General features: G+C 49.8%; 5 protein-coding genes across 5 annotated transcripts; 3 read left to right on the top strand and 2 right to left on the bottom strand.

The window, feature by feature from the left end:
- Nucleotides 1–534: 534 nt before the first annotated feature.
- Nucleotides 535–3,031, top strand: hrdA (E3 ubiquitin-protein ligase HRD1; the record flags this gene model as incomplete). Its single annotated transcript, XM_040796640.1, has 3 exons — nt 535–558; nt 616–720; nt 842–3,031. 3 exons carry the CDS (start codon nt 535–537, stop codon nt 3,029–3,031), a joined length of 2,319 nt encoding a protein of 772 aa, XP_040650070.1.
- A 788-nt stretch (nt 3,032–3,819) lies between these two features.
- Nucleotides 3,820–5,031, top strand: PGRI_089280 (DUF3431 domain-containing protein; the record flags this gene model as incomplete). Its single annotated transcript, XM_040796641.1, has 1 exon — nt 3,820–5,031. The coding sequence occupies one exon, from the start codon at nt 3,820–3,822 to the stop codon at nt 5,029–5,031; it is 1,212 nt and encodes a 403-aa protein (XP_040650071.1).
- An 898-nt stretch (nt 5,032–5,929) lies between these two features.
- Nucleotides 5,930–7,972, top strand: PGRI_089290 (uncharacterized protein; the record flags this gene model as incomplete). The annotated part of the gene is made up of 2 exons (XM_040796642.1): nt 5,930–7,413; nt 7,465–7,972. The coding sequence occupies 2 exons, from the start codon at nt 5,930–5,932 to the stop codon at nt 7,970–7,972; spliced, it is 1,992 nt and encodes a 663-aa protein (XP_040650072.1).
- Nucleotides 7,973–9,274: 1,302 nt separating this feature from the next.
- Nucleotides 9,275–10,313, bottom strand: PGRI_089300 (Tim17/Tim22/Tim23/Pmp24 family protein; the record flags this gene model as incomplete). The annotated part of the gene is made up of 6 exons (XM_040796643.1): nt 9,275–9,332; nt 9,433–9,656; nt 9,755–9,965; nt 10,031–10,057; nt 10,127–10,242; nt 10,299–10,313. The coding sequence occupies 6 exons, from the start codon at nt 10,311–10,313 to the stop codon at nt 9,275–9,277; spliced, it is 651 nt and encodes a 216-aa protein (XP_040650073.1).
- A 434-nt stretch (nt 10,314–10,747) lies between these two features.
- PGRI_089310 (rRNA-binding ribosome biosynthesis protein RPF2) lies at nt 10,748–11,826 on the bottom strand (the record flags this gene model as incomplete). Its single annotated transcript, XM_040796644.1, has 2 exons — nt 10,748–11,756; nt 11,813–11,826. 2 exons carry the CDS (start codon nt 11,824–11,826, stop codon nt 10,748–10,750), a joined length of 1,023 nt encoding a protein of 340 aa, XP_040650074.1.
- Nucleotides 11,827–13,015: the final 1,189 nt, after the last annotated feature.

The raw sequence follows: 13,015 nt of genomic DNA on the forward strand, positions 1-13,015 counted from the left end.
GATATAATTCATTGCTTTTAGATTGCAAGAATGAGTACAGGATCCAGGGATGATGATATCCCTTCGTTCGATGTAAATTGGTGAGAAGATATGATCTCTGGACGGTGTCACAATGGTTGCTTCTTCCAAGGCGGACAATGTGGGACGTCACATGACGGAGATGATCAGATAAACACTGAAGATCGACGGGCATAAGCTGACATTTAAAGTAGGTCTAAAGGGGTTAAATAGAACTAAATTATACTAGATTATATACGATTCACGAACAATATTCTTTACTATAGATCCAATCTCCCCATGTCCTCTGTATTGTAGACTGATATAGATCTGGGTGGCGGGCACGTGCTGGTGGCTGACGTAAGATGCGGAGAGGCGTCTACGGGTTATTCTGGAAAGCTGTCCAGATCAAGCTACTTACTCCTCAAGTAAACGGCATTCACTTAGTTGCTCCGCCAAATGCTATCTTGAGACGCCCGCTTTTTTTGCTCTTCCTTCGGTCCATGACCTTCGGCTTGTCCGATCCAGTCGATAGCCATGAGACTGGCCGCATATGCTGGGGTAAGTAGTGCCGCAGTTGTTGGGAGACACCTGCTAACCTTGAAACCCCATCTACAGGCCTCAGTGGTTCTAGCCACTGGTGTGTTTCTAAAAGCTCTTCATCAGAGGTCCAATTTCTATTCGGCATGCGTCTATCTCTCTCAGAGTAGTGCGAATCTTATGGTAAGTTGTCCAGTTTGGCTTATTGCGCTTGGTCATCATAGTCCCTCACTCATCATTCTATCTCTAGATACTCACGAATTTATGTCTTCTCGTCACCGGTTTTGTACTATTTTGGCTCCAGCGACTTCTCTACGGACCCTTGCGACCAATCGAGACCGAGCAACTATACGAGCGCGCTTGGTTCGCCGTCACAGAGACATGTCTGGCCATGACCATCTTCCGAGGCGAGCTTGGAGGCTGGTTTCTGGTCATGTTCATTTCGCTGCTGGTCGGCAAGGTCTGGGGTTGGATTGGCGAAGGCCGCGTTGAGTTCTTGGAGCAACAGCCGCCGGCTAATCCCCGGCTGTTCCATGCTCGGCTAGCGGTATCTCTCGTGCTGACGGTGTTATTTAACTCCTTCATGTTACGGTACTGTGTGAGGACCGTAATTACGCAGGCACGGCCGGATATGATGGTTATGTTTGGATTCGAATTCGCCATCTTGACGATTCTCTCGACCTCCACCCTCCTGCGATACGTTATTGCGTTGACCGAGATCTCTATAACCCGCCAGCAAATCAAGGCCAAGATGCAGGAACGTCGGGACGAGATCCGTGTCGCGCGTGTCGAGGCGATTCGAGAGCATGCCCGCGCAGGAGCTACCTCCCCTCCTGCCGATCTGCCCGACGAAAACGATGTCAATGAGATGGAGATTGACGTGCCCGGGTGGGAGGAAAAGGGCCGTTGGGTCTTCTACCTGGATCTTTTGACCGATTTGTTGAAACTTGTGATTTATTTAAGCTTCTTTGCTATTCTGCTCACATTCTATGGCCTCCCCATCCACATTCTGCGGGATGTTGTTGTGACCATCCGCTCGTTTGCCCGCCGCATTATGGACTTCATGCGTTACCGAAATGCGACAAGGGATATGCACCAAAGGTATCCAGATGCAACGGCAGACGAGGTCTCCCGGGAAGATGTCTGTATCATCTGCCGCGAGGAAATGATCCCCATTCAACCGGCGCAACCGCAACCGGCGGCTAATGCTGCTGGAGAGCCGGCACCGCAGCCGGCACCGCAGCCCGCTGCTGGAAGCCAGCGTGTTCCTGACCGTCTACGTCCAAAAAAGCTACCATGTGGCCATATTTTGCACTTTTCGTGCCTCCGAAGCTGGCTTGAGAGACAACAAAACTGCCCGACATGTCGACGTCCTGTTGTAGCGCCCACGCGAACTCGTGGAGCTGCTGGAGTCGGTGGAAACAACGCACGTGGAGGTCAAGATGGTGGCATCCAGCCAGGCCAACAAGGTGCAGATGCACAGCCACGCGCTCGGGTCTATCAATTTGGGCCATTCCGTATCGGCTTTGGAGCTGTACGTGGGGATTTGTTCAACAATCTTCACCCACGAGGCGAGCAAGGCCACGCGCCACAGGCTGGGGTAAACCCTCCTGCCAATGCGCCTGGAGGACAAATTGGGTTTGGATTTGGGTTTGGACGCCGTCCCCAGGCCCCCGCCCCCGCTCCCGCCCCACAAGGTGCGGCCCAGCCAGGATCGATCGCTGCTGAAATCAATGATCAGTTGTTGCAGATCGAGCAACGGCTCAATCATGAGATTTCCAGTCTTCGAGTTGCCGCGGCGCATTTAAACCATGTGCGCCAGCTTCGGTTGGAATTAGAGCGGTTGCTTGCTCAGGCAAGAGCTGTTAATCAAGAAGCTGCCGGCCAAGAAGGTGCCGGGCCACAAGTCCCACCTCCCAACGCAATTCCAGGATCTTCCGTCTTCGTAACGGGTCACCAGTACGGCGCAAACCCGGGCACTGATGTTTTGAACTCTGGAGACCCTCGTCTTCCGGAGGGACTTACCCTTCCCCCTGGTTGGACTCTTCTACCCCTCCAACGATTGGATGATGGTGCCAATGGTGTGGCACAGACAGTACAGCCCACGCCTACCACTACAGTGGCATCCCCAGCTGCGCCGGTCGTGGCCAGTGCTATAACTTCTCAGATCCCCACACTCCCCGTGCCAGCTCAGGATCAAACGAGCGACAATCTCCCTCCTGCAAATGGAGCCTCTAGTCCACCAGTATTGCAGCCCACGCCCACCGTCCCTTCGGTGGATCATCGTGCAGAATCCCCATCTCAAGAATGGACCGACGTTGCACCTAGAGAGTCCTTTGAGGCCAAACCAGCTTCCTCGATTCCTACTACATGGGGTAGCAATGGGGAATTAGCAAATAGTGTTTCTGGTCAATCCGAGACTCACCCCGAGTCCACGTCCAATGGCAAACGCCGGACTGCATCGGTTGAAGAAACACCCGATGAAGAAGTTTGATCCTATACTCCTCTTTTGATAACCCCCTGTGTATTTTTTTTTCCCTCCGGGTCTGCTCAGCCCTTTCCGGTCCCCAGCTATTTACACCAGCGTTTCTGCATGGCGTTGTTCGCGAGTAAAAGATCATACCCAGATTTCTTTTCACGATTTTTATACCACAGTTGAATCTCATGGTATTTCAAATGTTTCTCTCAATGATTACCTGAAAAGGAAAATGTGCAAGTGCCCAAGTTCAAGTCCCAACGTAGAGGCTAAAAGCATGTATGTGGCTTGCGGCTGAGACAGGCCGCGTGGCTGAACTCTGGACTTCTTGGACCTTCATCCTTCCCGTGACAATTTAATATGAGGCATCTACTACTTTTGTGATATTTTTTACATTTGCTTCATTTTAGACTATTATTTATTATACTCTTCAATGGTCTCATATATTTTATGTTCTTTCTACAACACAGCGCATAGGTATAACGTCGCATTGAAAGAAGCTTCGTCATAGCGGCATAGCCCCCGACTCCACTTGCATCTGATTTGTCCAACTCCCCCAGGGTCACCCAAGACCCTTGAATCTATGAAGATCGGGATTCTTCTCCTTTCAACCCCTTACACTCTCGGGGCAATGATACCTTCTATGTAAGTAATTGTGTCTCCAATCAATTCCGAGGCTTCTGCACTTATGCAGTCTACGGCACTCTAACCCCTATGCACACACAGCGATATACAGTGTGACATTGCAGCTAACCAGCATATCGCGCAGATAATAATTCCCTGTACGATTGTTCAACCCTCCGTCCATGCTTCTCCCACGTCGAGCAGCCATCTTCGTCGGCGTCTGCTTCTTCTTCGTCTTGCTCCTCATATCCCGGAGCCTCTCACGACCATGGCGTGACGTACCCCAAGTCATCGGCCTGGGTGACCTGGTCTACTCGTCATCAAATACAACAGGAAGCTGGAACACGACCCGCAGTCATACAACCAATGACCTCTATGCCCCGCCGCTGGTCTTCCTCCCGGGGATCCCCAAACCCCCGGGCTACAAATACTCCAAGACCATTGTCGTGACCCGAACCAAGGGGGAAGACACCAGCTGGATCGGCCAGGAATTGCCAGATTGGGATCACGCCATCTACGTCGCAGACGATCCAACAGCGCCCCTCCACCCGCCCAAGAATAAAGGCCACGAGGTCATGATCTACCTCACATACATCATTGATCACTACGACAAGCTCCCAGACGTGGCGGTGTTCATGCACTCGCACCAATTCGCCTGGCACAACGATAACCTCTTTGCCGGAAACGCAGCGGACCTGCTTCGCCGCCTCAATCTGAACCGTGTCATCCGTGAGGGTTATATGAATACTCGCTGCGGGTTCGGCCCGGGCTGTCCAGCCTGGATGCACCCTGGCGCGGTCGAAGAAGATGAGTCGAAGCAGGAAGAGATCATGCTGGCCCGCGCGTGGGGGGAGTTATTCCCCGACCAGCCGATTCCGTCTGTCCTGTCGCAACCATGCTGTGCGCAATTCGCCCTGTCGCGTGATCGCATTCAATCCATTCCGCGGGCCCGGTTTGTTTTCTATCGCGATTGGCTGCTGTCGACGGATCTGAGTGATTATATCGCTGGTCGCATCTGGGAGTATTTGTGGCAGTTTATCTTCACTGGGGAGCCTGTTCTCTGCGTTGATGAGAATGTGTGTCTGTGTGACGGGTACGGGTTTTGTTTTGGCGGAAACGAGGAATTCAATACTTACCGAGAAGTTGAAGCAAAGAAGAATGAGATCCAGCAGCAATTGGATAACTGGATGTGGTTGTCTGACGGCATTGGGTTTGATGACTCTATTGGACCGGATGACCTTGGGAGTGAGGCAGGTGATGCCCTTTTCAATCAACTCCAGGAGAAGCAGCAGGAGGTCATTGATATTCTGGCCGCTGCTATGGAGCGTGGCAAGAATCCGCAGTACCGTGCCCAGGAGGCCGGTCGTCCTTGGAAAGAGGGTGATGGGTTCTGAGTTATCTTGACTGGATCAAGTACAGCTTTCCCTCGGTTGCCTTGTTACCCTGCCACTGCAAAAGTTTAGTGGTCAGCGATCTTTATGCCATCTATTTACCATTTCCTCCCTGGAGATCTGTTTTTGGACATATGGTTTGCCATCTGTCAACACTCTCACACTTATACTTGACAGGTCATGTATTATGCCGTGGTTATCTGCACTGTTTTTGATGTTTGTACTCTTTGGTGACTAATTTTTTATTTGGATGTACTTATGTACTTATAGAAAGGTTCTACCTTTTCCAACTCGGGGTTTTTGAAATAGGGCTGTATTAAAAATAGAGATGGGTAGAAATGATCATTAAACAATTCATATTCTTAGATTAGAGTCAGACATGTAATATAGATTCTGTATAAAAAGATGTGACCATCATAGTCTACGTATGATGTGAAAAATCAGGATCACGTGACAGCCTCGAAGTTTTCAGTTTGCACTGTCTGTTGTTTCTTCAAACTACACAAACATCATTCCAACCGTCGCGCCTCTTATCAGCCAACTCGAACTAAAGCTGTCGAGCTTTTTTTTAAATTATTTTACTTTGGCCGCATTTTTACTGCGACACGCTTCTCACCCTCTTGGGTGTGGCGCGCTAGGACACCTCTGTTCTATCCGAGCATTGCTAATGGGTGAAGCTATTCCTATTCATCAGGCTCTCTGCGACATCTAGATAAGAGCTTCAACTTGGGAGACGTACTCTTCTAGTGAAGATTGGACATCTTGAGCGCGGTTGCCTATTTTCTCGAATTCGCTCTCGTCAGAATTCTCGCGCTCTTCATTAAATCAAATCCTCACAACTTTCCAACACTATCAGCTTATCGAACTTGGTGTCTGTAGCACTTAGCGCTCGACCGACGCCATGAGCTCTTCCACCAACCAACATATTCCTACCACCTCCTCCGATCTACCTCCCCAGCAGACAGCGACCGCCTCGCATCTAGACCCGAACGCGCAGCTGGCCAACAGCGGATATGCACCCAACGACAACCAGCTCGCGGGATTAGTCGAAGCTGCCACGGCCGCCGCAGACCAAGATGTTTCGCAATGGGCCGCCGCCGCTGCAGTTGCTGCAGCAGCCGGTGCAGCCGGTCATCACCACCAGATGGATTCATACACAGACATCGATCTCTCGGAGAACGGATTCGGCGACGCGAACTTCGGAACTGGGATGGGCGGTGGAAGACATATGAGAGTACCAAGCCACACGGACCACCCCCAATCCTCCGGGCTTACACGAACCGCGACGAAGAAACGCAAGCGAAATGACGATAATCTCGACCCGGCGCTGGCTGGTGCGGGTCTCTCTGCTGGGCAGCACCAGTCGCACTCCGCACAGCAAACCCCACATGGCTATACCGGAGAGAGTATGGACATTCGCCCCGAGCAGCAGCAATCCCTGTCGGATGCCCGTGCAGTGGGTATCCATTCTGCGGCGGCGCTATTCCGCCAGCCTTCTAGCAATAAGAAGTACACACGACCTCCTATCTCGAAGATGTTTTCGTCTCTTGAGATCTCACCGGAGAACTTTTTGCATCTCCAGGCTGCTGCGAAGAATTACATGCTGAATGATGACCACCCTGAAAGACGGGATTGTGTTGGTCAGCGTGGAAAAGGAGATACAGAAATGGTCAAGCTCCGCCTTTGGAACTGCGTTCGTCAATTCCTCGAAGCTGAGGGAAATGGTGAACGGTTTTTCGGAGAGAATGTGGTCAATGAGGGCATGGGCCCGAGAACCTACATCTGGCCGCGTGATCAACACAAGATCATCTCATTGGTCATTCCTTTGCTTAGACGGATGGTCACCAACGAAAGGCAACGCCAATACGCAATCGAGACCCGCAAAGGAGGTGGTGCTGAAGAACGCCGCCGTCGTAAAACGGAAGATTTCTCGAATTTGAATAGCCCGCGATTCTCTCCGGAGCAGCATCTCCAAATGCAAAACCAGACTTCCCATCGCGATGATCTCTCGCAGTCAATGCCGCCTCCTCCACAGCCGATTCAGCAATCAGCAATTGATCCGGCCCAGCCTATGGAGCTCGGTCTAACGGACCTCTTAATAGACGGATACACAGTCAATTGGGAAGAGATCGCGCGTTACTACGATACGTACAATGAGAGCTACGAGCTCGATAACCTTTGGTCTCTCTCCGGTCTCCAGCAACCCGACTGGCGAGGACTCGTCGCCGCAGTCGACAGCCATTACCAGGTCGTCCATAACGGAGATTACAACTGCCCATCGAATTGCGAAGATGCAAATATCAACCGCATCATCCACGCAGATACCACTTCAAATCTCCAATGGCGCATTGGCGGAGCCCGCAACCTCCCAGCCCGAGACGAATTGTAAAACATCCTTTCCAACCATATGCAGAATACCAACTAACAACCCCATAGCGCAAGCAGCATCACCCGCGACGTGTCTCGCATTATCCGCGAGAACATCGCCGCCCGACATGGCCAACCTGCTCAAAACCCCGACCCTCACTTCCACCAACCCTTCACTCCTCTCCCTGAATCCACACCAGCCAACACAACCACACCCTCTCACTGCCAAGGCCAAACCTCCCTTCGCATTAATATCCTGCAAAACGGCAAGCGCATTCTTCCCAGATTTGACCTGCCGGCGGCTCAGTGTCCCAACATCGACACGGTCAAGCAGGCAATCCTTCGACGATACCCTGGTCAAATCCCTGGTTTGCCGGGGTTCCAGGGTGCTGCGCATGAATCTCGCGAATCTGCTGTTGTGGATGGGTGGAAGGTCAAGGTCTGGTTATCCGATGGACTGGTTCCTGTTCAGAACCAGAAGGATTGGACTATTGCAGTACTTTCGGCTGATGCTGTTGACTGGATGGACGGGGAATTGAAGGTTCTTGTTGAGGTTGATGAAGGAGATGGGCAGTAGTGTTGTTTTCTCTTCTTTTTCTGACTCCCATATCCCTGTTGTTTCTATTTTGAATAAGTTGTAACGTTATACCCTCAATTTAAAGAACCATTTCAATCTACATTTAATCTGCATAATTGTATAATGTACGTCTTAGTCAGTCAAACCTTTGTGAATTTTGTGCAGGTAACAACCTTGGAATTAAAAGTGGGGCAAAAATAATAAGGATGGCACTAGTCCTAATTGGGAACAATATTCTCCCATAAATTGGAAATTCAAGCAAATATGTCAAAGGCCTCGCCCAGGTAACCTAGTGGGAACCACCTTCGTCCCTTCGCGTCCGAAACTGTTTCGCGTAACGAAACGTAGATGCAGGGAAGTGGTCCTGGGTTCAACCCTCACCCTTGAACTTGATCAACTTAAGGGGAGACTCAGGGTGCATGTAAGTCATTGCCCGATGTGACCGCCACTCACACCCCGTCGGGAGCAGAGTGCCCAGGTTGTAGAGGGGCCTTTTTTTGGATTTCTTTTGATGTCATTATTGTCTATATCCTTCACTTGTTGATTTGTCTTCTGGCGGTTGGTTTCTGGTCACATGCACCTATACACCTTCTCTCTTATGTATACTTATCTTATCTTCAGAGGTCAGTCTATTCTACCATGCTCTTCCTTTGTTTTCTCTGATGCTTAATTGATCTCTTTCCTTCCCAAGGCTGATTCTAGGCCCATCCATGAGGCTATTCAACTCCCACGCTTCTGCTGTCTCACCTAAACTGACTCTCTAAGTCTCCAACTCTCACCACAGTGACCTGATAAATATATCAGATTCTTCTTGGCCTGTAGAAAAGAGCTGAGAGCTTTCCTTGTGGGAATACTCAGTTGATATATATATATGCTCCAGCTCCCCCATAATTTTACTCAATGCTCAGAATATGTTTAGCCTCCTAAGCTACAACCTTGCAACATGAGATTGAACAGCTCGTTGGAAGCAAACGTCTTTCCTAAGGCAAGCATAAGACACCCGAATACTGTCTGCCCAATCATCCATTCAAGCAGTTCAAGGCAAGTTTAAATTGAGCTATCATATTGCTAATTATGCAGGTATCCACACAGTAAAGTCTTGAAGATTTATATTGTGATCGAAAATATTCGAAAAAAAGGAAATCCCATACCTCATAATACAGGATAAAAAGGTAATAATGAGCAGGGCCTGGAATAGTGCACATCTCAAATGCGTCCTGCAAAAACACCCTCCAAAAAACAACCGCTCTATACGCCGTAACGCACACAAAAGCTAGAGAACCAACCTGTCCCACTGATATCTCATTTGTTGTGTACAAGCAGAGTGCGGAGGGAATCCCAATGGTCTGAGTCGCCGTAACTGTAGTTGAGATGAAGGTTAGCATTGGGTAAAGTAACTCCTCCAAGCTTCCGAGACACAGGAAGTGAGATGAGAATCATATAAGGTGAGAAAAACATACATATATACCATGCTACTGCGCAGACTCGACGCCAGCGTCTCCGGGTGCCACCGGAAAATGTACATGACCATTGCCCATGTCATACTGGCGAAAACGGGGTAGGCATTATTCGTGATCTTGGTGCGTGCATCGGATGTGATGAGGGAGGAGAGGGGGTGCATGTTGGGTTGGACGGCGAGCTTGGCAAGAGCGAGCATCACACGCGCGAAGACATAAATGACGATCTGGATTCGAGTTAGCTCTGCAGAAAATCCGGAGTGTATTCGGGAGTCGAAGGTTGTTGAATCGTTCCCACAATCAGGGAATTCTCCAAATCACATACCTGCTGGCTAATACTGCCTGGCTGTCGTCCGAAAACTGCATACCCGCCCAGCAGGCCTGCAAAGAAAGTATCATATCGGCCCTCTTTCCCGGCGCCACCTGGTATATTCCGGAGAAGGATCATCGAGGCCTTGTAGATGATGGCGAATACAGAGAGATTCCGCGCATGCTGGCGGGTTGCTTTCAAAACGAGTTTTGTCTTTTCGCGTATTCTAGATGACGAAGCGATCAGTTTCGTTCTGCGAGGAGCTAGCGTCGGGCGTGGGGAGTGACATACGTTCCAGATCTGAACAGGAATATCATTCTAGAAGCAGTCCGTATCGGTCAGCTGTGCCTTGTAGCGGGGTTTGCGGCTGTCCGAGGTCCAACATACACCAGCGCATGTGGAAAGCGGACTTTCGATCCGTAGACGATTCCATTGCGTGCACCCTTCACTAATGACAGTAGCGGTGCGAGTTCGGGTTTGAGAACGAGCGCGTCGAGTTGGGACTGCGGAGGGACCTGTCAATACTGTTGCGTATGGTCGGAGGTGCTGCGGAACTCACGAGTAGTGTATCCATGGCGTCTCTGGGCCTCGGTAAGAGGTCTGGCTCGTTTCGGGGAGGTTATAGGGGCGATAGGCAACGAGTAGAGACCGGGAGACCGTCACGAATCATGGGGAGGAGACAATGTAAGAATAAGGGTTTCCTAAGACGGGAGAGGTTAGGGGAGGGGACGGCACTTTCTATCGGTTCCCGCAATGAGAAGGGCCTCGGCATGTGAGAACACAGCCGACGTCATGGTCACGTGGCAGTATCTAAGACCTTCACTACGAGCATTATCGGCGACTTTTTGTTGAGTCTAGTATAAAGTAATGGATGGAGGAAATGTCTCTATTAAATTTAGAGGTTTTTAAAATAACTTTTCATATGCCGTAAGACTGCTCATACAGGCGCAGAAAACGAAATCCCGTCCGGCCCAAACTCCTTAGCAAAAGAAATCATACAAATCGATCTTAGTTCTTCCGTGCCTTCTTGTGGCTCTCCTTCTCCTCCATCTCCTCATCAGATGAGATGATATCCTCCTCCATCATGTCGGCAGATGGCTCCTCCTCCTCGTCCGATGATTCCATACCCGCCCGACGCTTGAGACCCTTCATCTTACGGGTCTGCATGTCAGACAGATCCTGCTTGCCAAGGTGAACACGACCAATCTTGTCACCCATAGAGTCCATGGTAATGTTCTTCTTGGTTCGGGCTTCCTCGTTGGGACGCTTGCCCTGCTTCATGGCCTCCTTCTGCACCTCAGGAGCAGCCTGGCGTGTGCGGCCGACCTTGAAGTCGAACTTGGGACCGACCTCCTGCAACTCCACGCGGGGAAGCTTGTGACCGCTGCGCTTGGTGATGACTCTGTACCAGCGCATGTGAATGACGGGCGAGAGACCATCCTGGGGCTCCTCCGCACCAACCATCATCACGTACTGCAGACCCTCGACGTCGACCTGGGTCGTCTCTTCGCCCTTGAACATGTCGAGAAGAGTGCTCTTAAGGATAGTGTGCGCAGTAGATGTAGGATCGTCCCAGGGACTACCCGAGAATAGCATCATAGGGCGCAGGCCGAGACCGACGTCCATAACAAGTTCGTTGATAGGCGGGATGGTCTCACCATCTCTGGGGGGGAGTAGCATTATCTCGACGAGGTCGAGCAACTCTGAGTTGTAAATACGAGCCAATGTAACGCAGTTGGGTCGTTTCTTGTTGTGGCTTCCGAATGCTACGAGTCCACACTCGTTCTTGTTCGCCAAGAATTCCAAACTCTCCGAGTTCTCATATGGGTGCAAGTTCTCGTTCTTCTTGTGGAAAAGAATGTTGTGAGGCTTTGTCAAAGCATGGAAGGTCTTCAGCACGGTGTCCAGTGTCTGAGGGCATTTTGCGCCGTGGAAAATCAGGGTCTTCTTGGGAGGTTCGATGAGTTGCGGCTCCCGCGCTTTCAGGATACGCGCAGTGCGCGGGTTCTTGGCTTTTCTGTAGGGCAGGGTATTAGATTCTGATGACAATCTCGATGGATTGCCATAACTTACACTTCTCTCAACATTTTGTAGTGAATGATCGGCAGAATGACTTGGGGTAAAAATATCGATTGAGCGGAAAAGTTTTGGGTTGCTGATGGCTTGGCACTCTTATCGATAAGCCAGGTACGGATGTAATCACGTGATTAAATATCAAATCTTGTATCATTAGCCACTTCACACTACATCCACCTATATTCTGCACATAGTTAACGTGTAGTTAGGTGACTAACTATCTCGCAGTCAATTATCTACAGTGGATTTATTGTCAACATCCCGTCGAGTTCAGATTGCAATAAACCTCAATAACGACTCAAAATGCAGATTCCCTCAGCTTTCAAGCTTTTGTGCGATAATCCCATTAAAATCATCCGGAGGTGAACCAAAATGATCTGTCATGATGGACGGTACAGAGAGTACCGACTCACTATCAGGATGATACTGTTAATGACTTCAATAAAAAAGGTTCAATTGCGGGCAACCGTCATCAAGACGCCCCCAAGCAGCTGCCATAACGCCAAGTAAAGCACCATTTTAGTTCACCATGAACTACAACTTTCTTGGCCGCGTTTATCAAGCGATCCCCGAGGAGCCAGGAAATCCATACTGGGTTTTGTCAATACTAAATAGAGGAAGCATGCTGAATAATAGTCTGTCAATTGTTCCTTTACAAGAATTTTTACGAACATTCTCTGATGATATTGTCTGCTTATCACGTCCAAGCAGCCCTGGAGTCTTGCTAGATGCGTGCTTATCTCGGATCCATTGCATTCAGTCAATTCTTGACGAAGGTGAGTTCAAAACCAAGTTTCAACTTGAATTGTTTCTCTTTCGCTCCTTCATGCAGTCTGCTTGGTTGTCGTGAAGAAAATGGTGAACATCAAACAACATTGCGGTTGGGCCATAGCCTCCTAGTCGTGGATCTCGACATATGTACGGTTTCAAACAGGACTTCTAACTAGAAACACAGGAGTTGTTAGCCCCAAACCAGGGGATTTGCCAATGGCAATGAAGCCTCGGCATTTCTGAAGGCTTTTTGGGATCGAATTCAAGCGAAATAGTGTATTTGAGACTTGGCAGAAGGCTTTGTACATATCAATCTAGATACTAATGACCTGTAGCCAACTTCTGGGCCGTGAAACGCCTTTCGCGTTAAAGCGTCAAATTGAAAGTCCGTAGTGATCGTATACGTGCTGATCACAGCCAGTTTAGGAT

This window comes from Penicillium griseofulvum (genome assembly GCF_001561935.1).
Source record: "Penicillium griseofulvum strain PG3 chromosome Unknown contig_12, whole genome shotgun sequence".
NCBI lineage: Eukaryota > Fungi > Ascomycota > Eurotiomycetes > Eurotiales > Aspergillaceae > Penicillium > Penicillium griseofulvum.